The sequence below is a fragment of the Lepidochelys olivacea genome (genome assembly GCF_965140295.1).
Source record: "Lepidochelys olivacea isolate rLepOli2 genome assembly, chromosome: 1".
Classification (NCBI taxonomy): domain Eukaryota; kingdom Metazoa; phylum Chordata; order Testudines; family Cheloniidae; genus Lepidochelys; species Lepidochelys olivacea.
The window spans coordinates 65,166,727-65,192,346 of record NC_140411.1 but is presented as its reverse complement, the minus strand read 5'-3'; the positions used below and the strand labels follow the sequence as shown (position 1 = coordinate 65,192,346).

The 25,620-nt window shown below is 43.9% G+C and overlaps 1 protein-coding gene across 1 annotated transcript; it reads left to right on the top strand.

The window, feature by feature from the left end:
• The first annotated feature begins 6,875 nt into the window (after positions 1–6,875).
• CNMD (chondromodulin) lies at positions 6,876–24,384 on the top strand. The gene is made up of 7 exons (XM_084647159.1): positions 6,876–7,049; positions 7,296–7,436; positions 11,385–11,525; positions 13,957–14,070; positions 16,157–16,310; positions 18,496–18,704; positions 22,454–24,384. Exons 1-7 carry the CDS (start codon positions 6,978–6,980, stop codon positions 22,667–22,669), a joined length of 1,047 nt encoding a protein of 348 aa, XP_084503285.1. The 5' UTR covers positions 6,876–6,977; the 3' UTR covers positions 22,670–24,384.
• Positions 24,385–25,620: the final 1,236 nt, after the last annotated feature.

Genomic DNA, 25,620 nt, shown 5'->3' with positions numbered 1-25,620 from the left:
TGATTCAACCTTGGGGAAAAACAAATTAATCTTCAGTGTCTCAGGGTTATGAAGAGCATACTTTGATGGACCATATGTCCTTATCCTGTTCCATGAGATGAGAACAAGTTTTCAGGTTTCTAACTGTCCTGAACCAATATCTAGGCATCTCTTACTTAGCCAGTACTTTAGAATGTTATTACTACAATATATTGCAGCTTTTGCTGGAGAATATTTGGATCTATTGTACCTCCAGAGACTGAACCTTAGAGAGCAGTTCTACTCAGAAGAGCAACAGTAACAATAACATTTTGTGGATCTCTCAGTACCCTCCACATCAATTTTTCTCAGCTTATAAGTTAAAAAATATGGGTTTTTTTCTAACTGCCAGCCCTGCCAACACAGCTTGAGATCTGACAGCCAGGCTAGGTTTGCTCAGGTTTCACCACCATAATCCTGATCCGAGCAAAGTGCATTATAATTGTATGCTCCACTTGCACCTTTACACTTATAGTACATGAAGCTTACAGAAAGAGAGACAAAGGAATACAATCAGAGCAAAAGGGGGCATGAGAACACTGGGAACAATGGTAGAATAAAGGAAGGGCAGCAAAGGGGAAGACATAACCTAATATGGGAATTAGTAAAGGGGTGAACAGGAGAAACTGAGGTTAATAGAGAAGAGGAAGAAGGGAGATGCTGCTTTTCAAAAAGAAAGAAAGAATGATAATAAAAGAGAGTTACTCTCTGCATCTCTAGACATTGCAATTTATGTATCCTTTCTCACCGGGTTTTGCTGCATGCGGCAATCTTAAACTTTCCTTAAAATCCTTTGTACTGTACTGTCTAGGCACAGGAAAGATAAAAACATGGAGAGATGCTCAAGCCAGAATTTTCTTATAACTTTTCTTATTTTCTTATTTTCCCTAATGAAACTAAATAGTTTATTTTTGAAGTAATATTTGTAGATGACACAAGTCCCGCAGTAAATGTGGTCAGTTCTCCCCATCAAATGGATATTTTCATACACGTGGCTTGCTTGGCTATTGACAAAGCTTCCTGAAGCATATTTTATGTCCCTCAAATACCTGAGGAAATCATTATAAGGTCATAGCTTTTTGAATCTTGCCAGTCATTTCAAGGTTGGTTCTTGAATTACCCAATTTGCTAAGCACCTAGAGCAGATAAGGAACTCTGGCCTATTGCAATAAAACTGTCGTTGAGAATCACAACACTCCTGAGAAGATTAAATTTGTTTATCTTCTTTGGTAAAATATAGGGCCTACATCAGCATTGAGTTACTCCATATTTATGCTGTTACAAAACCACTGGGTAACAGAGTGATGAATCACACAGTCAGTGTTGTTATCTCCGGGAAATTTTTATTATCTAATGTAGATTTTAAGCATACATTTGGCACTTAGAAAATCAGCAGTAATATAAATGAAGCTACAACAGAAATATTGAAAGATTTATCTCATCCAACTTGCAGGACACTTGTCACCATATATTTCTCATGTGTTACCCTTCTTCTTCCTCTAAACTTTTTATAGATCTGAAGAAAATAGGAAAATATGTTTCCTTGAGACAAGTCAAGTACTTTCAAATGAGCAACATCACATTCATTGTTACATTCTAAATACTCTGGAATGCTTTTCAAGCCAGGGGATAATGGTGTTAGGCTATCAAATGTCTCATAAAAGACTATTATTACAACTGTTAGTCTGAGACAGTTGGTTTAATCCAGCTGAGCATACACACGATTTAGAGAGAAGACTACTTTCAAACATCAGTGTCATTACCTTCTTTATTTCAAGTGAAGGATTCACCAGTGAAGGCAAGTCACATTTTTGTCCTAACCCCTGCAAACACTGCCTGTTACACTAGTCTTTATATTCCACAGAAATCATTTGGTGTTGCTGAATGGTAAGCCATTTGTACTGCTTTTATATCTGTGCAAAATCCTGTTTTATCTGTTGTCACCTAATCAGTCAAATGGCAAAAAATGTGTTCCCTTTACCGCTCCATGCATGAGCACATGCAAACGCACACACAAAAGACTTAGCATTTCAGAGCCATCGTTATAAGGCTTGACTAGGGATGGTAGACATTGGGACCTACAGTTATATTCCTTTATCTGCTTGAAAGATGTTGCTAATTTTGATGTGTGTGAGTCTGGAGGTGGGAGGGAAACTGAAGGAAACAACCAAACAAGTCAGTGATGCTTACATTATTTAAAAAAAAAAAAAAAAAAAAAAGACCCCAAATTGTTCCTCAATGTGAGGAAAATGTGTGCAGAGAATTAGAAACTCTGCAAGGTTCCCCTCCAAGAGTTGTCGTTACATTGCTCCATCAGGGAGGAAGGGGTTCACACACCTGCAGAATGCAAACTTGCAGCACTCCCAAGGGAAGGAGATTTTGGAGTATGGAAGGAAACCTGAGGGCACAGAGAGAGTCCTGGCCACAAGTTTTTCTCCCCAACTCTGGTTCCTCCAGAAAATGAAAATCCCTTTAGAAGGGCTATCTATAGGCCTTCCATTGTTGGAGCTGAAGAAGGGCATTCCCAGTCAGGGTCAGGAGATGTGGCCTGCACATTTATGTACATTCACTTTCTGAGCTAGCAGTGACATCAAGTATCCTTCATTTCCCTGGGCAGATTATTCCTGCCCCTAGCAATAGATCATTGCGAAGGGCTGTTGCCTTGTCTGTAACTTTGAATCTAGAGCCTACCTATGCTGTTCTGGCCAAACACTCTGCTCCTTCCACAATGCTGCTGGTCCCATCTGCCACAGGGAATCAGGCACAAATTAATTCACTCAGAAGGAACCACTGATCTTCCAAGTGAAGTTCTCATTCCCCAAACATTTTTACACAGGAGATGAACATATGGTCCTTAAAATAAATCTGTCAGTTTAAACCAGAGTCTAATAGAAGTTCAAGATCAAAGCCTGGAATTCTCACATTTTGCCAAGATATCAGTACACAAGATTTTGGAGTAACAAAATGCTTGCTAATGAAGATCATTATGCTTATTATCAGAACTGACCTGCAACAGTATATCATCCAAGAGAAGGCCAGACTATGCCCTAGTTTTAAAATCATACATCATACTTTGCTTTTGATCTAATGAGCTCTGATTATGTTTATTTTCAGCACCATCTAGTCTTCTTAATATTTTTTTAATCTGATTGTTAATGACAGAAATTGACAGCAAGGATCAGCCTGTATTTAAGGAAAGGGAAAATTCTGATCTAGTCTCTAAGATTCATTTCTTAACAATATGGTGGCATAATGCCCAATAGCTCTTGACAGGTTTCAGAGTAGCAGCCGTGTTAGTCTGTATTCGCCAAAAAAAAAAAAAAAAAAAAAAAGGAGTACTTGTGGCACCTCTCTAAGGTGCCACAAGTACTCCTTTTCTTTTTGTGAATAGCTCTTGAGTTTATTCTAATTTTGGACAACTTGATATTTTTTAAGCTACTGGTCATGGCAGTGATGGGTTCTGAAGAAATGAGAAAAGACAAAGATTTGTGTATTTATGGAGCAAGATTCAGAAGAAAGAGAGGTTAATTTTGGGGGGCCAGATCCTGCTGTCCTTTTACATACAGAACTGCAGGCTACAATGGGATTTACAGGCATGGAAGGGTCTGGCCTCGGGTGTTTTGATTGGCTAAGAGCTTAGAAGGTTAGGATGCTGCAGTGTTGTTTGACAGGAGGTTGATTGTGCATGTCATGGAGCTTCTATAGGAGATGGCGGGATGAGGGGGCTCATCTTTAACTGTGGAACTAAGAGCCACCAGAGACCTCACCAGCTTTCATTCCTACTGCAAAGTGAATTCTTTTTTACCTTGCCTTTTGTCGTATAAACACATCGCACAGTGTTCATACCATAATAAAAGCCCATCCTGCACCCACTATTTTTCTCCTTGGGAGAGGATGAAATAGAGTGAAAGAATGAACCACACAAGACAGATCTTAGTCATATCACTTAATGCACTACTGGAAGGCGCTCAGATATTACAGTGCTGTTGGTGGTCTAAGGACCAGTACATAATGGAATCTTCTTGATCAGGGGGATTATAATAATGTTCAATATCGCCACTGCTGAGGAGGTTAGAGATAAGAACTAATCAAAGGAGAATGCATGTTCATACATGTTCTATGAGTAGGAAGGAAAAGGATGGGAGAGATTAAAATAAACTGAGAATAACAGAGTGGTATATAGTCAAAAAAACAAGTTGGAAGATGCACGCGGACCCAAGCGGGACCTGTTGAGAAGAAGCTTCCAGAGTTTCCCATTTGTGATCTCTTTTAAATCTGGCTCCTCCTGAAATTGGTTTTGTTTGTTTCTGGCTCTGTGAGGGACACTTTGCACTGGCCATGGGCTTGTGTTTAATGATAATAATATCAAAGTTGTCATATATAATTTATTTTTCCAGATTCAACAGAATGGGGGCGGGAAGAGAGAGAGAAATGATATGGGGTATGTCTACACAGCAACTAGACACCCGCAGCTGGCCTGTGCCAGCTGACTTGGGCTCACGGGGCTGGGTCTCAGGGGCTATTTCATTGCTGTGTAGAAGTTCAGAAGCCAAGACTTTAGGACACTCGCACTGTTTGTGCCAATGTCATTAATGAAAATGTTAAATGTTAAATAAGTGGTCCCAAGATTGATCCCTGAGGAACTCCACTAGTAACCTCCCTCCAGCCTGACAGTTCACCTTGCAGTATAACTTGGTGTAGTCTACCTTTTAACTAGTTTCAGAGTAACAGCCGTGTTAGTCTGTATTCGCAAAAAGAAAAGGAGTACTTGTGGCAGCTTAGAGACTAACCAATTTATTTGAGCATGAGCTTTCGTGAGCTACAGCTCACTTCATCGGATGCATACCGTGGAAACTGCAGCAGACTTTATATACACACAGAGATCATGAAACAATACCTCCTCCCACCCCACTGTCCTGCTGGTAATAGCTTACTTTGGATGAGCTATTACCAGCAGGATAGTGAGTTTGTGTGTGTGGTTTTTGGAGGGGGGTGAGGGGGTGAGAGAGCCTGGATTTGTGCAAGAAATGGCCCACCTTGATTATCATGCACATTGTGTAGAGAGTTGTCACTTTGGATGGGCTATTACCAGCAGGAGAGTGAGTTTGTGGGGGGGGGGGGGTGGAGGGTGAGAAAACCTGGATTTGTGCTGGAAATGGCCCAACTTGATGATCACTTTAGATAAGCCATTACCAGCAGGACAGTTGGGTGGGAGGAGGTATTGTTTCATGATCTCTGTGTGTATATAAAGTTTGCTGCAGTTTCCACGGTATGCATCCGATGAAGTGAGCTGTAGCTCACGAAAGCTCATGCTCAAATAAATTGGTTAGTCTCTAAGGTGCCACAAGTACTCCTTTTCTTTTTACCTTTTAACTAGTTCTTTGTCCACCTTTCCATTCTCATTTTAATCCTGATCTTCTCCAATTTAACTAATAATTTTCCATGTGGAACTATATCCAGTGCCTTACTGAAATCTAGGTAGATTAAAAAATCAGTTATTTTCTCGAAGAAAGAGATCAGGTTGGTCTCGCACAAACCATTTTCTGGAATTAATGGAGCCACATTGATTTACACCATCTGAGGATCTGGTTCATTAGCATTTACTTTGCAACCCTATTGTCTGTCAGACTGATATAAAAACTCCTCTCTCCCCACCCTACACCACTCCATCCAAACCACAGGCATGGAAGGGCTGACCACAGTCATGTCACATTCAGCTTGAATCTCTGCACTAGTTTCCATTTTCTTCCAAACTCTGCTTCTCATTCTTCGTAACTTATTTACCAATAACTAAGACTATGCCATGGAGGACACGGATTCCAGGACTTCCAGAGACCTCAGCTCTCAGCTGATGCGGGCAGCGGGGTTACCGAAGCTCTGAGCCACGGTTGGGGGCACCCGCAGCTCCAGAGGAACTGCAGAGCTGTCAGCCACAGAGTCGGTGGGTGCTGGACCACGCCCCACTCCCCTCCGGCAGCAGGACTTGGGCTCTCATCTCCCCATCAGACCCATTTTGTCAGTTATTTTTTTAATAAAAGTCTGGGACAGGTCACTGGCTTCCATGACTTTTTGCTTGTTGCCCTTGACCTATCCCAGACTTTTACTAAAAATAACCGTGACAAAATCTTACCCTTACCAATAACCATCCTCTTCCAGAGAGGGGAAGAGGGCTCAGCTTCCCTTCACCCATGAGGCTCCCCAAGATCTTGAGGAGCTTTCACCCACCTCTTTCCTTTTGATCATTTCTCCCCCCTGATTCCTCTTCCCCATTTCCACCTCACCTAATGGAGGAGCTGAGAGGACAGGCACCGCCTGGGCAGAGTCATCCTACCTCGGGCTCCGGGCAGCTGCTCAAGGAGCCCCCCAAAGGTGTGAAACCCTAAGGTGTCTCCACTGCTGAGGCTCGCCAAGCACCCGCAGGTGGCAGAGCGGGCGCCAGGCACAAGCAGACTAAGCAATTGCTTAGGACTCCAAGCAGCTCCAGGGGCCCCCTGCTAATTATTAGTATGTGTTGTGGGGCAGGCGGGGGTCTAACGTATTCCTGCTTAGCGCCCCCAATGGGCTGGGCACTGGGAGGCGGGCCTGGGCCAGCTGTCAGAGGGCTCCCCATAGCACCTGGCCGTGCCGGCCAACACACCCACGCTTTGGCGGCTCCCTCCTCCGCGCGGAAGGCAAGAGCGGCGGAGAGTTACTGCCCGGCGGGCGGACGGCAGCAGCCGGGGGGCCCGGGAGGTGACTGACACCCTGCTCGGGCTGAGGCCGGTCGCTCCGGCCCCGCGGGGCAGCAGCGTTCAAAGGGGGCCATTGTATCCCGAGCCTGGCGCTCCGGCTGGGGCGGGGAGGCGCGCCTGGGGGCGGGGAGGGGCTGCGGGCTCCACGCCTCTGTGTGCAGCCGAGCCCGGCCGTGCCTCTCCCCCCGGGGCCACAGGAGCTCCGGGTCCAGACGTGCGCGGGCAGCCATGGCCGAGAGCGCGGAGAAAGTGCCCATCGCCCTGGCGGGGCCGGAGGACGTGGAGCGGAGCCTGCCGCCTGTAAGTACCGGGGCAGAGAGAGGGAGTCCCGGCGCTCGGCCCCAGCTGCCTCGCGGGGCGGGTCACCGCTCTGGTGAGGGCGGGAAAGTGGCGGGCGGCGGCGGCGGCGGGGGTCCGGCAGGGGCTGGCCTCGCCAAGCGGCAGCGCTGCTGCTTCCCTCGCCCGCCCGGCTCGGGGCTGAGCTCCCGGGAGAGCTGGGCTGTGAGGCGAGCGGGCTCCTGGGCTGCCTGTCCCCCTTTGCTGCAGGCCTACACGGCGGTGCCGGTGACACCCGCCAGCCCGGGGCGGCTGCTGAAGATCGGGGCCGTGGTGCTCATCGCCGGAGCCCTGCTGCTCCTGTGCGGAGCCATCGGAGCCTTCTACTTCTGGAAGGGGAGCGACCGGCACGTGAGTGGCGGGCGCGGGGCGGGGGCGGGCCGGCCGAGCGGACCTGGTGGAGAGCCGGCCGCAGGTTCCTTGGCTGAGGGTCCGGCGGGGCTGAGTGGTTCCTCTGGCTGTGAAAAGCTACCCCAGGCGCCCAGGCACCGCAGCGGGAGTGGGCGGGACAAGCGCCCGCGCAACGCCAGCAAGGGGGGTCGCTGGGTGGCACCCTGTTGAGGAGCTTGTGGGGAAAGTCAAGCGCTGGTCCCTGAGATCTCCCTGGCACCCTGTAGGAAGGCAGCAAGTTGGTCCCTGTTACCAGAAAGGTTGCGAAACACTGGTCTAGCGCATCTGTGGCTAGCTTAAGACGTGCGCCAGCGGCTGGGCTAGACGCTTGCTCAGTTTGAGAGTTAAGAGCCAGCACTTTCAGCTACAAAACATGATCCGAATTCTAAACAAGCCTTTCTTCCCCCGCCTCCCATCCAGAATGCTTGGTAAATATTCCGAAGTGGTTGGAGCACAGAAAATATAGGGGAACAACAATCAGAAAGATCAATCTTGGAGTAGTGGAAACTGGGTCACCGACTGTACTTAGAGTATTGCTAACTGGGACAGGCAATAATTAAACAAAGGTGGGCAGGAGGTGTCAATTCCAACAGTAAACCCATCTGTTTACCAAGCTGGATAGTGATAGTCTTGTAGGAAGGTATTGCACTGAAGTTTTTAAATCTGATTTAAATCTGAGTGAAACAAAGACAAGAATTATGAACCCAAGTATTTACATTTTGGAAACAGACATTTTTCTATTAAACCAAATTTTAAATTAACTGCTTGAATTTAATAAGAATCACAACCACACTGGAAACATTACTTGACTGGTTGCCAAGTTCTGTAAGTAGCATACCTCTCTCCCCCATACCTCAGTATAAAAATTCTTTTCTTTCCTGTCCATTTGGTGTAGCATGATGGAAACTGATTTCAGGAATAAACATAAAATGTATCCTTGGGATCACAGACAAAAGCTACATCTACTTTTGCTCATAAATCTTCAAAGCATTCACTGTTTCCCCCCATCCTTTCCCAGGAGATTCACATAATAAGCAAATTTCAAGCATCAGGACAAAATGGTGGTGAAAGAAATGCCACGTCATCCAAATGCTGATTGCACATCATACTTTGACACTTAAATATATGGTGCACCAGACTGTATTTAGTCTACTCATAGGTTTGATTAAGGACCAAAATTATTTCACTATGTACCTAGTAGTTTAAATGTGTGCTGAACATGGACACAAAAGCTCATAGTATATTAGTTGCAAAATGATTTTAAAAATCTTGATAATTTATATTTGGGTGGAGAGAACTTTTCTCAATTTAGGTTACATGACAAAATCCTGTGTCAAAAGGGACAGAGATGAAAACTCAGGGGTTAGTTTAAAGAAGCAAACTTTCAAGGAATAGTGATCATCAGAATAATTCTAAATATTATCTTTCCTTTATGTTTTCAAAGATTTTTAAAATATGAAATGCCAGATATGTGAATTTGATTTTCATTTGCTCATCATTGGGGGGGAGGGATAGCTCAGTGGTTTGAGCATTGGCCTGCTATACCCAGGGTTATGAGTTCAATCCTTGAGGGGGCCATTTAGGGATCTGGGGCAAAAATTGGGGATTGTCCCTGCTTTGAGCAGGGGGTTGGACTAGATGACCTCCTGAGGTCCCTTTCAACCCTGATATTCTGTGATCAGTGACAAGGAGAATGAGTCTCATTGAATTTACCAAGGAGCCTTTTCTGCACTCCATGCTCAGGCAAGACTCCTATTTACTTCAGCAGGAGCCTTGTCTGAGTAAGGAGTGCAGAATCGGTCCCTTAATTTGTAGGGAAAGTGTTTCAATATGATATACATTTTAGCCTGTAGGGTACAACTGCTTGACATTTAATATTTTTTTAAAGACAATTTATAGCAAACCCAAAATCCAGAGAGAAAAGAAAAAAGTTACAGTAAAAGCTGTGTTATCCAGCACTTTACCAACCGTAAAGCTCTAGAAACTGGCATTTCTGATGTCTCCTAATACAAATCTTCAATAGAGTTGCCAGGTATCCAGTTGGCTTGGAGCGGGCAGCTCCCTACCTGACTCCGCGTGGCTCTCTGGAAGCGGTGACATGTCCCTGCTGTTCCTAGGAGGAGGAACAGCCACAGGGGCTCTGTCCACTGTCCCTCCCCCGCCCCACCCTGATCGCTGGCTCCACGGCTCCAATTGGCTGGGAACCGAGGCCAATAGAGGCTGCATGGGCAGCGCCTGCATGCTGAGGCAGCACACAGAGCCACTTGGCTGTGCCTCCGCCTAGGAGCAGCAGGGACATGTTGCCACTTGCGGGGAGCGGCCCAAGGTGAGTGCTGCCCAGATCCAGCACCCCAAAACTGCTCCAGTGCCCCAACCCCCTGCCCCGAGCCCCCTCCCACACCCAAACTCCCTCCCAGAGCCAGTGCCCCCAGCCCTGAGCCCCCTCCCACACCTAAACTCCCTCTCTCCATTGGTAAGTATAACTCTTCGTTAACTGGAATTTTTGACTTATCGGCACCCCCCCATTCCCTTAACAGGCCATATAACAAAGCTTTTCCTTCATAGTAAGAAGACAGGCTGCTTCAGGACTCAGTGTAAGAGGGGCCTGAATGGGAGATGGGCCAGAGAATGTGTAAGGTGTTAATAGTCCAGTTTGCACTAATGGTTTTGATAAATAGATAGCAGATCAATTATAGGACAGAGTCTCATTTTTTGGTCTGTTTAGTTTCGCAACACTTGCATTATTTTAGCGTATTTCTGCTTTTTGTTCAAACAGATGCATTAAAAATATCTTTTTAGTAAGTGGGTTTCTTTTCCCTTACCTAAGGCTCTTGTCCCATCTCAGGAAGCTGGTAGTAATGCCATCAATTAAGAACTGAATCTTTTTTTAAAAAAGAGTAGAGTGTATTCTGAGTGGTACAGAAATAGATAAAATGTAAACCTTAAGCTGCAGAGTCAACACCCAACACTAAGCTATTGTTTCAGACTTCCCTCAGACTCAGGAAGCCAACGCTTTGTTGATTCACATTTGGAAGGTTTTCTTTGCAACCATAAGACTTATGATTTTTTTAAAATAAAAATAAACTCGAATTCTACTGCAACGAATGGGGCTCACAAAAAAGAGTTATCATCTTATACCAGCTCAGTCTATATACTTTGGATATGGAATTAAGTACTATCTATATAGACCCAGTCTTGCATTTCTCATGCAAGAATTCAGTGGAAGTCTTGGATGTATGAATAATACAGGATTGAGTCTCTATTTGTAAAAGACAATCAATTACGTTTAGCACCTTAATTTTTTCCCTAACAAAGAGTTGCAAGCAGAAAAAATTGATTTCTAGACTAATACTGTGAACTTTATTGAAACTTTGTTTATATACAGACTTTTTAAGAATAAAAGTAAACTCCTTCTGTTGGTACTTATGGAAGTATTGATATTTAAACAACGCTCACCCCACTCAGAGACAGCTACATGCAGCTTGCTACATTCAAGAGACTCTCTTTCTAAGTACCTAAACAGTATCTAACTTCTCCAAGCAAGAGTCCCAACAGATCAAACTAAGGAGTACAGTGGGGATGACCTCTGGGGGAAATCAGCTTCTTCTGATCCTCCCATACAATACGATTTAGACCAGTTCCTAAACACCCATGTAACCTTGGAACCAAATTGTTCTACATTCAGTGCATATGGATGTAAAGCTGGCAGGATTGATATTGCCTGAAACCATCAACGTCTGTTTTATTAGTATGGTCTTGACTGCTGAGGATTCTGTAATAAAAGTGTAAGTATGGATAAAAGCCAGTAACCTGAAGAGGGACATGACAATCAGATTGGCACCACACTTGTTCTTGATAAAAGCTAGGAAGATACAACAATGCGTGCTAATGTTCTTTATTCAATTACAGATTTACAATGTCCATTATACTATGAGTATTAATGGAAAAGTACAAGAGGGATCAATGGAAATAGATTCTGGGAACAACCTAGAGACCTTTAAAACTGGAAGTGGAAATGAAGAGGCTATAGAAGTTCATGATTTCCAGATAGTAAGTACATTTGACAGATCTTGCAGATAAGACATTCTCCAGTGTTGGATTCTAAAGACATGTCTACAATGCAATTAAAAACCCGTGGCTGGCCTGTACGAGCTGATTCGGGCTTGGGCAGAGGGGCTGTTTAATTGTGATGTAGACGTTCAGGCTCGGGCTGGAGCCCAGGCTCTAGGAGCCCTGTGAGGTGGGAGTGTCCCAGACCTCAGGCTGCAGCCCACGCCCGAACATCTACACCGCAATTAAGCAGCTCCTTAGCCTGGGCCCATGTCAGCTGTCACGGGCCAGCCATGGGTTTTTAATTGCAGTGCAGACATAGCCTAAGAAGGGGCCCAGTCCTACACCTATTGAAGTCAATGGCAAAACTACCACTGACTTCAAAGGGAGAAAGGTTGAGCCCTAAATGAGGTAAATGCAGCATCTAGAACAAAAGAAACCATTAGTTCCAGGTAGGGTTGGTGAGGGAAGCAATGTGGGTCTTTCTGGCCCTGCCCCTCCCCATCTGTTGGTTCCATGAACGAGGCGGAGATAACTGGGCCTCCCTGCTTTTGCGCAGGCCCAGGGAGATCCATGCACATACACGTGGGATGCATAACCCCCACATCATCTGAAAGCTGCTCTTCAGCCCCTTGTGAAACTTGTGGTAACATCAACCTTACAACTTTGTTGGCAACTGAATTAAAATGCTGATGATAAGCCTCTTGTCATTTACCTTCACTATTCCACATCTGCACAGCAGTCCCAGCTCAGTGGAGAGTCCATGAATTCTTCCATCCTTGGACCCTCATGACAAATATGAGCTGCTGGGTAAGTGCAGCCAAAAATACCCACCCCAGAGCGGTTGTGACAATGTGTTGTGCATTTAGGTTGATGAGGGTGGTGGAAAAACTGGCGCCAAAAAATACCTGCCTTCAGTTATTGAGTGCCAAGGGTCAAGCTCCAGGAAAGCAAATGGACCAAGCCAGTTAGGTTTTGACCCTGCAAGGAGTGGAAACAACTTGAAGTGTAAGCTGGAAAGAATACCAAGGAGATAGAGAAGTACCTGTTGCAAATGCCATATACTAGGAACTCTAGGATAAGTTGGCATGTGAACCTATTTACACATTTGGAGCAATAGAGTTCTAAGCTAGGCAGAGCTGTGACATGGAGATGGCTAGGTTATGTATATCACTAAGGTCAAGAAAGTCCCCATGTGTTAAGTGATGCTTTGATCACTGGAGCAGGATCATTGAACAAGGCCAGGGTGACCATTTTAGGAAAACAGCCTGCATCCTGGGTGACAGGAAGGTATCACAGAAACATATCTTGACTATCTCAAAGTGGCAGAGCTACATCCTGGGGGGCCTACTTTTTCTCAGCCTCTGAAGAAAAGAATGACCCCAGTGACATTGTATATATCCATCAAAAGTCAGCAGAAGGGCTCTTGTCATGCTGTAGCTTGTACATAAAGATCTGTTCACCTATTTCCTCTGAAGCAAAATAGAACAAAATGGTGGATAGACAAGACAATTGCTGAAATTACAAGGGTAGGCTCTCTGTGTCCTGTAGGGAGAATCAAACCCACATGGCAGCACAGAAAATGCTACATTTGAATTGGAGGGAGAAGACTTAAGAAAGGCTACCCTGTAGTTACCATATATCAATGAATGGTCTCTAATGTCAATATGTTTGAAATACAGGGACTTTTTGTGTCATTTATTTAGGATTAGAAACCACATTTATTTATTTATTTATTTATACATTTATTTAGGATTAGAAATACATTACAACAACACTGGAATTCTGTCTTGTTTATCATTTCATTATGAACTTCTGTGCATAAAAAGCATCATGGTATAGAAAAAAAAAATCAAAGTTGTATGTCTAAACTTAGGCACCTACATCCATACCTATGACCTGATTTTCATATCTTTAATAGTAAGTGCCTCAGATAAGTGCAGAGGTCTGTCTAGACTGGGAAAAAGTTACTAGGTTATAATACAAATGGCTAACATGATTTTAAGGATGTTAAACTGCGTCAATATTAGGTGCTAAGTGATGTGTCAAATCTTGTTAGCTAACTCCTTTTTCCCTAGTCTAGACAGGCCCTCTCCAATAGAAATTGCAGATGCTCAGCACCTCTGAAACTTTAGCCACTTCTTTGGGTACCTAAATTAGGTGCTTTCACCTGGTTTGTTTAAATGTTTACAGCTAAAATAGTGATACAACAGAATTTGGGTCAATTTCAGAGTGGACTTTTGTTTTTAAAAAATCAAAAAACATGTTTTATTGTCAGTTTTTTGTTGTTTTTTTTTAAAAAAACCAGGAACTCTGAAGTCCCCAAATTCAGTGAATACCTTAATGTTATATGAACAGAGTTTATATTGTTTTGTTTTAAGCAATTGGGTGACATGTCCATGCATGTAACCACAAAAGGTCTATTTTGTAGGGCATCACTGGAATCCGTTTTGCTGGAGGAGAGAAATGCTACATTAAAGCACAAGCTAAAGCTCACATCCCCGATGTCAATACTATGACTAAAGAAAGCCTCTCGTTTGATCTGGTAGGGAGCAATTTAAAAAAATTTCTTAACTTTATATAAATAATGATTTTAAAGGTCATTTAAATATACATATCAAATGATCTAGTAGGTCTTTTGGGGTCCTGGAAGGGAGGAGTGAGCGCTTCTGGCAGGCACTGACGGGCACTGCTTCTACTGTTGCTGGGATGGGTTGCATGAGAGAGACTAAATGTCTAACAGAGACTCACAGAAAAATCATCCCCCCACCAAAACTCCTGCCTCATCATCAGGACAGGAGAAAATCGTGGTGTACAAAAATTGCAGAACTTCCAAAATGAGGATGTCCCAACTCTGCCTATTTGTTGTAATCTAGAATATGCAGTAATACATACTCATTTACTTAAAAAAGAAAGAGAAAACTCTCTCTAAAACCAACAAGAAAGTGCCATGAGTCAGATCCAAAGTCCACTGAAGTCAGTGGGAATATTTCCAGTGACTTCAGCAGGCTTTGGATCAGCCCCCAGAGGTAGGTACCGAGATCGCCTCTACCCTCCCTTGTTATTTTAAGGATGTATGGACTTCATGGCCTAATTGGAATAATTTAACATAATTAAGCACAGGCAATTTTTCTTTTTATTAAAAAATAAAAGGACGTTACATTCATCCAGTATTAAATTTCCACTGTTGAAAAAATGTCAGGTTTGCAAAGTTAAGGTTCCAATTCAGTATTAACTTGGTCACATTACAGATGTGTAGAGTGTTTTGTTCCTGCTTTCTGTGTACTGTTTAAAAGATGTATTATATGAATTTTGCTGTTTCTGTGATAAAACATATGCATCAAATAGATGGGATGGGCAATCCAACGCAACTTAATGCTACTGTTAGAACATTAAACTTCCTTTGCTGCCTAATTTTTCTGATCAAGTGTGCAACCGAAATGTTGAGTTAGTCTTTACATTTATTTTTTTTTACTATAAATAAATTAAAAATTAACTTGTTTCTGGTCTAATACATATTTGATCATGACCAACACTGAATACAAAATGGTAAATTAAAGTAAGTTTATTGCTACTTAAAGTACATTTGCCCACAAATCTGAGATAATTTCATTTAAGATAAACAATTGGATTCTTTTTATCTTCAAATGTTAGCTCCAGTTAAGTTATTTCAGATGCTGACAAAAGCCCAAGTGGGAGAATATAAATGATGTGCTGCTCTCACTGGATAGTGAATTTAGATGACGCAAGACATCCTACAAAAAACAATAAATACATTAAAGGAATAACTTGGCAAAATAAATTGATCTAGTGGATTATCAATCCAAATATCAGATACTTATATGGAGGGAATTCAGAAGTTTTACTTCAAAATCATATTGATTTTCTTGATGAACAAGACTTTTTGAGGATGTTTCACTGCTGCTAAGAAATAGCTAACATGTTTTATGTAAAATAATACTTTGAACTAAAAACTATAAAGAATAAATCACTGGCATTTTCCTACATTACTTTGAAGATATGAAACCAAAACCTGCAGGGTACACTTCAAAATGAAGGCTCCTTTAACTTCTAGCTTTTGGGAACTGAATTGCTGTTATTGAACAAGACCTTTAGTCAGACCCATCATATTAACTTAAAATTGTAGCTGTATGCAAACTAAAACTTTCAGTAACTCTCAGGAATATGTCTATTATGGAAGTGCCCTAACATTTCTATGAATTCAGAACAATGCAAGCAAACACACCTAAAAAATTATGGGCCAGATTCTTAGCTGGTATAAATCAAGATAGTCGTTCTGAAGTCAGTGGATCTACACCAATGTACACCAGCTTAGAATCCGGTCCTATGGGCTGACTATTAGCCCCATTAAAGACAAAGGAAGTGAAATCCTGGTAGTTTTGCAATTGATTTCAGTGGTGACAAAATTTCACCCCAGGAGTCTTTCCATTGATTTCAATTGGAACAAGATTTGGCTGTGTGCGTATAGTACATAAAACAACATTTCAGATCAGTTCCAAGCGAAGCTTCTTTGTTTGGCCATTTGGCTATTAACAGAAAGCTGCATCTACAGAATACACAGAACCCCTGTTCATTGAACTAACAATGGATTTTATGCTGCCTACTTACAGGAAGATGAAATCATGCCAGTTAAATTTGATGAAAATTCCCTTATCTGGGTGGCTGTAGATCAGCCGGTTAAGGATAACAGCTTCCTAAGTCCCAAAATTTTAGAGCTTTGTGGAGATCTTCCTATTTTCTGGCTTCGACCAACATACCCAAAAGGTAATTTTTCTTTCACTTAAACACTACCCTCCCTTCCTCCCCTCTCTCCCCCAATAAACGTACACCAGCAGGGTGTCTAGCTAGTAGAGCTGCACAGTTGTGGCCCTCATTGCTCTTCTCCCATGTAGGCTGGTGCTGAAACCCCCTACCCAGTACACAGAGAATGCTAAGGTCTCCATGTGGAGCTGCTCAGCCTGGGCTCCCCCCCTCAAACAGACCCACCACACAACTTCATTGGAGGGGAGGGCTAAAGGGTTTAACACCTCAGGGATGGCCAAGGCTGGAGATGGGACATTGGACAGAGCGCTGAGGTGGCACTGCACATTCTCTCTCTCAGGTGGTTGGTTCTTGCTCACCCGTATGTGAAGTTGGGAAGGAATTTTCCCCCAGGGCACATTGGCAATGACCTTGCGTGGGGGGCGGGGTGCTTTAACTTTCCTCCACTGTGTGTGGGTGCTGGTCAATTGCCAGGATTATCTGGGTATATCTCACTTAATCATTTCGCATCATGGGGGCCTTGGGCACTGGTTACATCTGTGGCACCTAATACAGTAGGACCCCATTTATCTGAGCCTCCATTATCCGGCTCTCCGTATTAACCAAACCACCAGCTGCCCAGGGCTGACAGTGGTGGAGCTCAGGCTCTCAACCCCAGACAACTGGGGTTTGGGCTGTCAGCCCTGGGCATGGCAACAGCCCGAGCCCTGCCATACGTGGGGCTGACAGCTAGAACCCAACCAATTCTCCGGTTTATCCAGATTTTTGGTTATCCAATCTGACCCTTTTCCCAATGAGAACTGATAACCGGGGTTCCACTGTAGCCTAATCTCCTGTGGGCTGTAATATTTTGGTCTCATTTGGGTTGGTGGGTGAAGTGTGTGGGTGGTGTTGGTGGCCTGTGGTACAAAGGAGATCAGGCTAGATGAATTAGTGGTCCTTTCTGGCCCTAAACTCTGACTTCTAACTTCCTAGGATTTGTAGGTGGCCTGTGGGGGATTGAGGGCATATACTTTGCTAGGGAGACCTTGTGAGATTCGCGAGGCAGGGCCAGCAGCATAAGAGGAGGTGGGCAGGGAATGTGCTGCTATACAGGAGGCAAGGGGTGGTGTTCAGGCACTTGCCAGGGAGATTAGCAAGAGGGTCCTCATTTAGTCCAGGGGAGGGAGCAGGAGGAAGGGATTCCTCCCCAGGGGTTGGAGGAAGAGGATGAAAGGAACCAGAGAAGAGTTTGCTCCTCCTTGGTGCTCTAAGGGTATATCTACACAGGTGCTGTGAGCTGTACTTCTTAGCTTGGGTAGCCATCTGTGCACTACCTCTGCTCAAGCTGCTGCCTAAAAATGGCAGTGTGGCCACTGCAGCATGGGCAGCAGCTCAGGCTAGCTGCATGAATATGTAGCCAAGGGGTGGGGCAGGACTGGACTCAGGTGGCTAACCCAAGATGTTGTGGCCACACTGCTATTTTTAGCATGATAGCTTGAGCAGAGCTCGCGTATGTTCGTCTATCCAAGTTGGGAATTACACCTCCTGGCTGCTGTGTAGCCGTACCCAGAGATTTAATACTGATATACAAAATACAGGCTAGAAAAATGAAATAAGTGGCAACGTTGAATATTTTGGGGATGAGAGTTGCTAATATTTTTTCATGACTAATGGGAGCCAAATTTGCTTATTAAAATTTTCCACTGTTTTCCTGTGGCCTTGCACATGGCCATTATGCATCAAAAGAGTATTGTCAAAGTTGGCCAGGAGTATTTTAAACAATGTTTACAATCAGGTCATTTGGAGCTGGACACAAGTCTGTCTCCTTCCAAATGTTTCTTTCTATCAAAAATGCACAGTAATGACATGAAGATAGTTGCTCTGGTTGACTGCTGGCATAGCTATTCATTCTCTTAGCATCTCTGGCCACTCACTGCGTCCAGAGGCCCTTCCCCCATCCTGTTCTTTGGGTCAGCCATCCATTTGTTTGGGGGAAAAAAGACAAATCTCTCACCCATATAGACAGAATGATATAGACTGTGTATGGAATAGGTGGAAAGACAAGTAGCTCCCGTTTGAAGCCGATTAATCTTTGCAGTACAGCTATGCAATCACACTCTCATGAATGGGTAACAAAATATGGTCCTTGAATTAGTGGAAGAACATGTTTTAAAACACCTATGTACTCCTATGACTGTTTCTGCAGATAGCCAGAGAAAGAAGCGAGAAATCAAGAGAAAAATACGTCAAGCTCAATCAAACTTTGATCTGGACCAAATTGAAGCTACTGCTGGCATAGTAAATACCAGGTCACCTACTACCCAGACAGTTCAAAAACCAGAACGCCAATCTAACGCTACTGGTCCCAGTGAGCAAGATTCTAGTTCAAACTTTAATCCAGAAAATCCGTATCATGTGAGTACATATCTATTTGCCTTAGAATCCCCTTCAGAGCATTTGATTTTGCAGGTAGGTATGTAACTTTATTAAGTACTCATTTCTAGATATCGATCCATTTCAAATGGACTTAAAAAAAATTATAACACCAATTTGTCGATTCAAACTTTCATTCGATAGTGCAGTTATTTATAAATTCCATTCACCAGAAGTAACTAATATAGTTTTTGTTATCATTAGTCCCCAAAGTATGGTGAAGAAGTAGATACTGTGCTTAGGCTGGTGAATTTAAGATAATTTTGCAAGACTGCTGTAGTGAGTCCAGTTTAATACAGAAAACTAGATACATCTGATACAGATAATGCATTACCATAACGACAGCAAATTTAATCTGCCTCAGGCAGATAGTTGACACTGATCATTAACTGATAAAAAGAAAACAATAAAAATGCAGAGTCAGCTAGTTAGAAACTAGCTTATTCATGAAACATGTAAGAGTATGTGTGTGTGAGAGCGAGTGTGAGAGAAAGAGAATGTGCATACAACTTTTTGGATAAAATGCATTGTGACTAGCCACACCTGCAATGGGACAAGTACTGTTGCCATTGAAGTCAATGGAAATTTTGCCACTGATTCTTCAGAAATCAGGATCAGGCTAAACTGTGGCTGTCAGACAGTTCACAGAGCCCTTTCTGGCAATCTGCAGAATGGAATCCTTTTAAAATAATGCAGTGAAAGAACTTGGAGAAAGATGGGTCCAGGACAGAATCTTATTTTCTCTCTCATATGAAGAGATCAACAGAATGAAAATGTGAAGAGTCCCGTTTCCCTAAGCCCATCACAGTACTGCAAAACAATTAACTGTACAGCAAGCCACTTCCACTCTACTGCACCAACATCAGACAATTTACAGGACTGTTTGGTACAGCAGGGATAAAGTTATTTTAATAGAATGTTGTCACAAGATCAATGTCTCCTGCTTTGAAAATAAGTCACAGCTTTGTCCTGACATTTATGTAACAGCAGGAGATCGTTATCCCGTGACAGTGTTCTACTCAGTTGACATCTCTTTATTAGGCTTAAGCTAATCACTCCAAAGAAGAACTAAATTGACTTTATTTCTTATGAATTCAGTTAAGTAGAAGCAGCATTGGCCCCAAAAGCAGCATCAGAACTAAACCCTGCCACTGAAGGGGAGGAACTATCTGGGATAAGAGCCATAGAGATGAGACAATGGGGCCTGAGAGGTAGAGCCATTATCCCTCTGGAGAGTGGGAGCAGTACAGTTGGTATAGGATCCCCTGCAGAGCTCTCTCTGACAGTCTTCCTGCCAGTGGGAACCTGTGTTACCCCAAAAACAGATTTTAGGTGCTCCCCAGAGTAGCTCACCTAGTGCCTCCTTCTGGATTTACCAAAGGCTCCCTCAAAACAGCTCACCTGTTAACCAATCTTTTCTCACCAGGTCTGGGTCTCCCGGGTGGCTAAGGAAATAACTGGAGGACACGGATACAGCCTTTTGATAAATGATTGTCACAAGCAGTATTCTTTCCAAAACAAGGCACCCCTTTATTGGTGCAAACACAAATCCTTAACACAGTAGCACAAATCCCCGACACCACAGGCTAAGCATCCCAACCCACAGGAACATAAAGTTAACGTGATCCTAAGTGGCTGTGCCCCACTTCAGATGGCCAGTCTTGCACAGGTTGCTGCAGCTGACAGGTCTCATCTTTCTCTGGTCTCTGCTTCTTCTCTCTCTCTCTCTCTCTCTCTCTCCCCCTGCGTGTCAGTCTCTACACTTCTCGCACCTTCTCCTCAGCTGTCTGTGTCTCGGACACTCTTTACATACTTTGCTGATAGGCTTGATTGACAGTTGTTTTGCTTACTTTTGCTAATATTTTCCTGTCAGAGTACTGCAGACTGCATACCACACAGCACCATTGTTTCTAATGTACCCAAACTCATCCTCAACAACTGCCTCACCACTGCTTTCACTGCTAATTTTTTAGTGCCACGAGCTCCAGTTTTCAGCTAATGGTGGTGAAGTGGTACCTCAGTGATGTACTTGCCCAACACAAGATGGAGGCAAGGAAACAAAATAGAGTCACTCAAGATCTCCTGTATCATCTGCTCATTTGGTGTAGGATCCCCTGGAAGATGGTCTCCAAAATTTTCTTTAGGCACTGGGAATCTACACCACTGGTTTACCAGATAGATGTGTAGTCTTAGCCTTAGCTGAGCCATTTTCATTCCCCACTCCCCCCTTCTTCCCTCTGATAGGGAAGTTTGGCACAGTGCATGGTGGGCAACCTTGAGCAAGTTACTCCACCTCCCTGGGCCTCAGTTTTTCAATCTCTAAAATGAGGGAAATGCTATTTACCCCCTTCATGAAGTACTTTGAGAACTGTGGATGAAAAGAGCAATGCAAGAGTGAGGTATTCTTGTTTGATTTGCCCTTGTTCTTCTCCTCTAATCCTATTGAGAAAGCACTAGAGAGAAAGAAAGAACTGGATTCAAAGAACTGAGAACTCAGCTCCATGTTTTCAGGAGAGGAGGCAAAGAATTTTGAGAGGCTAGTCTGCCTTTAGATATCCTCTGCCATCCACTGTGTGGTAACTGCTTCCTAGTCAGATGGTGCTACAATGCTAGTTGTCTAGAATCCATCACACAATAGGAAAAGAGGTGGTTAAAGGAAAGGTAAATTTAATCTGAATATCCGGAAAGCCAACAGTAATAGGCTGTGGAACAGTCCTCTTGGGAAAGAGGTGGAAGGTCCATCACCTGGGACTTACTTAAAATTAGACTGGATGGAACAGAGGTGGGCAAACTACGGCCCATGAGCCACATCCAGCCCATGGGACCATCCTGCCTGGCCCTTGAGCTCCCAGCTGGGGAGGCTAACCCCCTGGCCCCTCCCCTGCTGTCCCCCATCCCCCACAGCCACGCCACCCCGCGGGCAGTGCGGCTGGCTCCGGCCGAGCAGCATGGTAAGGGGGCGGGGAGCAGGGGGGTTGGATAAGGGGCAGGGGGTCCCAGGGTGCAGTCAGGGGATAGGGGTGGGGTCCTGGGTGGCCTGGCAGGGGCAGGGGTGTGGATAAGGGTCAAGGCAGTCAGGGGATAGAGAGCGGGGGGGTTGAATAGGGGGTGGGATCCCAGGTGGGTGGCTGGGGAGGTGGGTCCTGGGAGGGGACAGTCAGGGGACAAGGAGGAGGGCGGGCTGGATGGGTCAGGGGTTTTGAGGGGGGCAGTCAGGGGGAGGAGGCGGATAGGGGGCAGGGCCAGGCTGTTTGGGGAGGCACAGCCTTCCCTACCCAGCCCTCCATACAGTTTCGCAACTCCGATGTGGTCCTTGGGCCAAAAAGTTTGCCCACCCCTGGGATAGAACATTAGACAATGCAAAGTAGGGCACAGTCCTGCAGATACAGGCAGATGGACTGGATAACCCAGGTTTTTTCCGATTCTTAAATTTTACTGTTATTAAACTCTCCATAATTAGAGCTTTCACAAAAAGTTGGGAAAGTAAAATAATGATGAAACTCAGACAGCCTGATTCCCCATTGTGTTCCTCTAGTTTTATAACGGAGAGTCCAGTGTAGATGTGGAGTAATGCAGTGGCGAATCAGGCCACTAAAAGCCTGGCCCTTTTGAAGTCAACAGGAGTTTTGCCATTGACTTCAGTGGGACCGGTATTTGACCTGTTATCTTTTACGGAGATAATATGAATGCAGGGAACTTCATCTTCTCTCATTTTGTATTTTACATTTCAGCAACTTGAAGGCGAAGGGATGACTTTTGACCCAATGCTGGACCACGAAGGTGTGTGCTGTATTGAATGTAGACGAAGTTACACACAATGCCAGAGAATTTGTGAACCTCTCATGGGCTATTACCCATGGCCCTATAACTACCAAGGATGTCGTTCTGCCTGCCGAATTATTATGCCCTGCAGCTGGTGGGTTGCCCGTATCTTGGGTGTCGTGTGAGATGGAGTATTCAGATCATTGATGAAATAAGCAGGAGTCCGACAAACTGATAAATGATAAAAGACTACAGCCAAAGCCGCATTACCAATCTCAGCTTTTAAAACACTAAGTGTATGTTAATGTATCAAAATGAGGTCAGTCATTCTAGATGTAAATAAATAAAACCTTTAATTAATATTTCATTAGCTTTACAAATGCTGAGCATAATTTGCATTCTTCTGGAAAACTGTACACTAAAACCTATTGAAATGTGGAATTTAAGACTCCCCAAAACAGATTATAGTAACTGTGCTTATGATTTAGTTGAGCAGTATAGACACTTGCTTATAAATTCAAATTCACCATCTCATGACATAGCCCTCTGTTCTGAAATAAGTGTGAAAATTTACATCCAATTAGGTGACTAGCTAAACTTGTGCTCTTGGGAGAACCTTTCAACCATGTAGCGCACTTAAATAAATCACAAGTGAAGTTGCTCCCTGTTGTTCATGCAGTGTTCCCAGATCATTATGAACAGTTATAGACCAATTACAGCATACCTTTCTCACAAAGCTGCCCTGGGGGATGGAGGAATATGCACATTATGTCAGAACCAAAAACAAATGGCAAGGAAAAGGGGCTGCTGAATGGAATGTGCATGGTGAGGAAATCAAAATGCTTTGTGCATCAGCACTTCAGAGTAGCCTTAGTGTCAAAAGTCTTGTAGTGCTGGTACTGTCTAACAAGTGTCAGCTCTCTAAGACTATAACATAATTACACATAGCTGTGGACCAAATAGCCTCAAGGCACAGTATAATCAGAACCCACAACAGCCACTATACGTATACATCCTCAAACTATAAACATTCAGGGCCACGCTGTGAGCCCTTTATCCCCAGGGGAGCAGTTTCTCACACAAGTAGTTCCATTGGCTTCAGTGGGACTACTCATGTGAGTAACTGCTCGCCACTGGAAATAAAGGACTCACTGTCTAGCCCTCGGTGTTTGAGTAGGCAGTAGGCAGTGATGGGGCTTGCTCCTGCATGGTGCTAAGCATCTCCCTATTGAAGTTACTGGGAGCTGAGACATTTGCAGGATGGCTAGTGATTTATGATTTTTACCTTTAAATAACAGGTCAAATTATGCCTTCCTTACACTGGGTAGGACTTGAACAGTCCTATCAAAATCACAAAGTACTCCCTATCACGAAGAAGGGGGGCACAATCTTGCCTTGAATTTGGAGGCTGAAGTGGTTGTGGTTGCAAATGCACCTATTCTGACACGTAGCTAACCTGCTCCTAACACTGCTTGCCAGGATCAGAAGAGGAGGAATAATTTGACATACTGATGGTTAAAAAAAAACATTGCATGAAAAATAAGCAGCCAATCTAAAAAGCAAAATGTTAAATGAGGAAGGTAGAATGAGTGCAGAATAAATTTTATATCTTATTGGCTATTCATATGATCACTTTTTACATTAACTCCCCTCCCCTGCCTTAGTATGGGGAAAATAGAACTTTTTAAAACAAATTCTGCTTTAAAGATGTAACTGAAGATTCTTTGATGGAATTTTAAGGTCTGTTAAACTTGAGATTGGCTTTTAAATCAAGATCTAACCCTGATCATTGTGTGTGTTTTAAAAGCACAGCACTTGTACGCTGAGGCATAAAGGAAAGGTGGTTTCCCCCCCCAAATAAATAATTTTTATTGCAGATTAAAGAAATGTGTAAAAAATGTTCCTCTGTTTTCTGTGCTTGTTTAAATGTAGTGTACTGAGCAGTTACCGCCAAATGTGTGGTCAAAAAATATAGGACGGGGAAGCAGCAAACTGAGCACCGGAGGGGAAGAGCAGAAGGCACATACTGTGTATGAAGTGCAAGTTGGTAGCTGTGCTAGAGAAGAATCTTAGAAGACTGGGCAGGGATGGTGTCCCTAGCCTCTGTTTGCCAGAAGCTGGGAATGAGGGATGGGATGGATCACTTGATGATTACCTGTTCTGTCCATTCCCTCTGAAGCACCTGGCACTGGCCACTGTCGGAAGACAGTGGGCTAGTGGATACTGGGCTAGCTGGACCTTTGGTCTGACCTACTATGGCCGTTCTTATGTTAGATTGGAGGGACAAGTAGAGATGCTGTTGAAAATCAGAAAAGCAGAGGCATTCCTAGACAACCAGGTTCAGGAAACACCCGTACCCCAGATTCAAGGAAGAAAAAAGGTAGGAATCAGAGAGAGAGAGAGAGAGGAAGTCAGACAGGAGACTTGGCAGTTGTAACCATCAGAGGCAAGAGGTCACTGTGGTGTTTTACATGGCTTCAGAGAGACAAGGATGGGCAGGCTGCAGCCACCAGAGAGAAGAGGACCAGGAGGAATTCCACAAAGCTAAAAGTTTCCAGTTGACACCAGGGCCTCAACATGGAAACTGTGGAAGATACTGTGACACTCTGTATCTCAAAGAGCACCATGGACTCCCATATTCACCACTGTGATAGTACTGATTTTTTTTTTTTGTACAAAGTATGACTTGTAAGGTGTCATTTTGTAAGTCTTGACCTGTTGAACAACAATAACCTGTTGGATTGTATGTACTATCATTGTATGTGACATTATGAAGTATTGCTATGTGTGTTACTGAGATATGTTGTGAGGTTAGGAACACCTACAACCAGCCTTTCAGTTACAACAAAGGAGTAGCCATCAATATCCAGATGTTCATTAATGGCTCATCAACACACAATCCACTATCCCAGAGGCTTCTTGGAGAATACTCATACACAATGGAGACTGCTTGACTAATGGGGACCCCCATGTCACAACAAAGATCTTTCCAGCAGCTGGAAGAAGGTATAAAGAGAGAGGAATTGACATCATCACTTGGCCTCTCCTTCTCCCCCCCGCATATCTCAATACCTGGAGGAACGTCTGGAGGAAAAAGACTTAACTGGGGAAGCATGTATTGAAGAACTGTAACCTG

Coding starts and splice junctions, on each gene's coding strand:
- CNMD (XM_084647159.1), top strand. CDS start 6,978: ATGGCCGAGAGCGCGGAGAAAGTGCCCATCGCCCTGGCGGGGCCGGAG. Junction 7,050..7,295: donor TGGAGCGGAGCCTGCCGCCT/GTAAGTACCGGG, acceptor CCTTTGCTGCAG/GCCTACACGGCGGTGCCGGT. Junction 7,437..11,384: donor GGAAGGGGAGCGACCGGCAC/GTGAGTGGCGGG, acceptor ATTCAATTACAG/ATTTACAATGTCCATTATAC.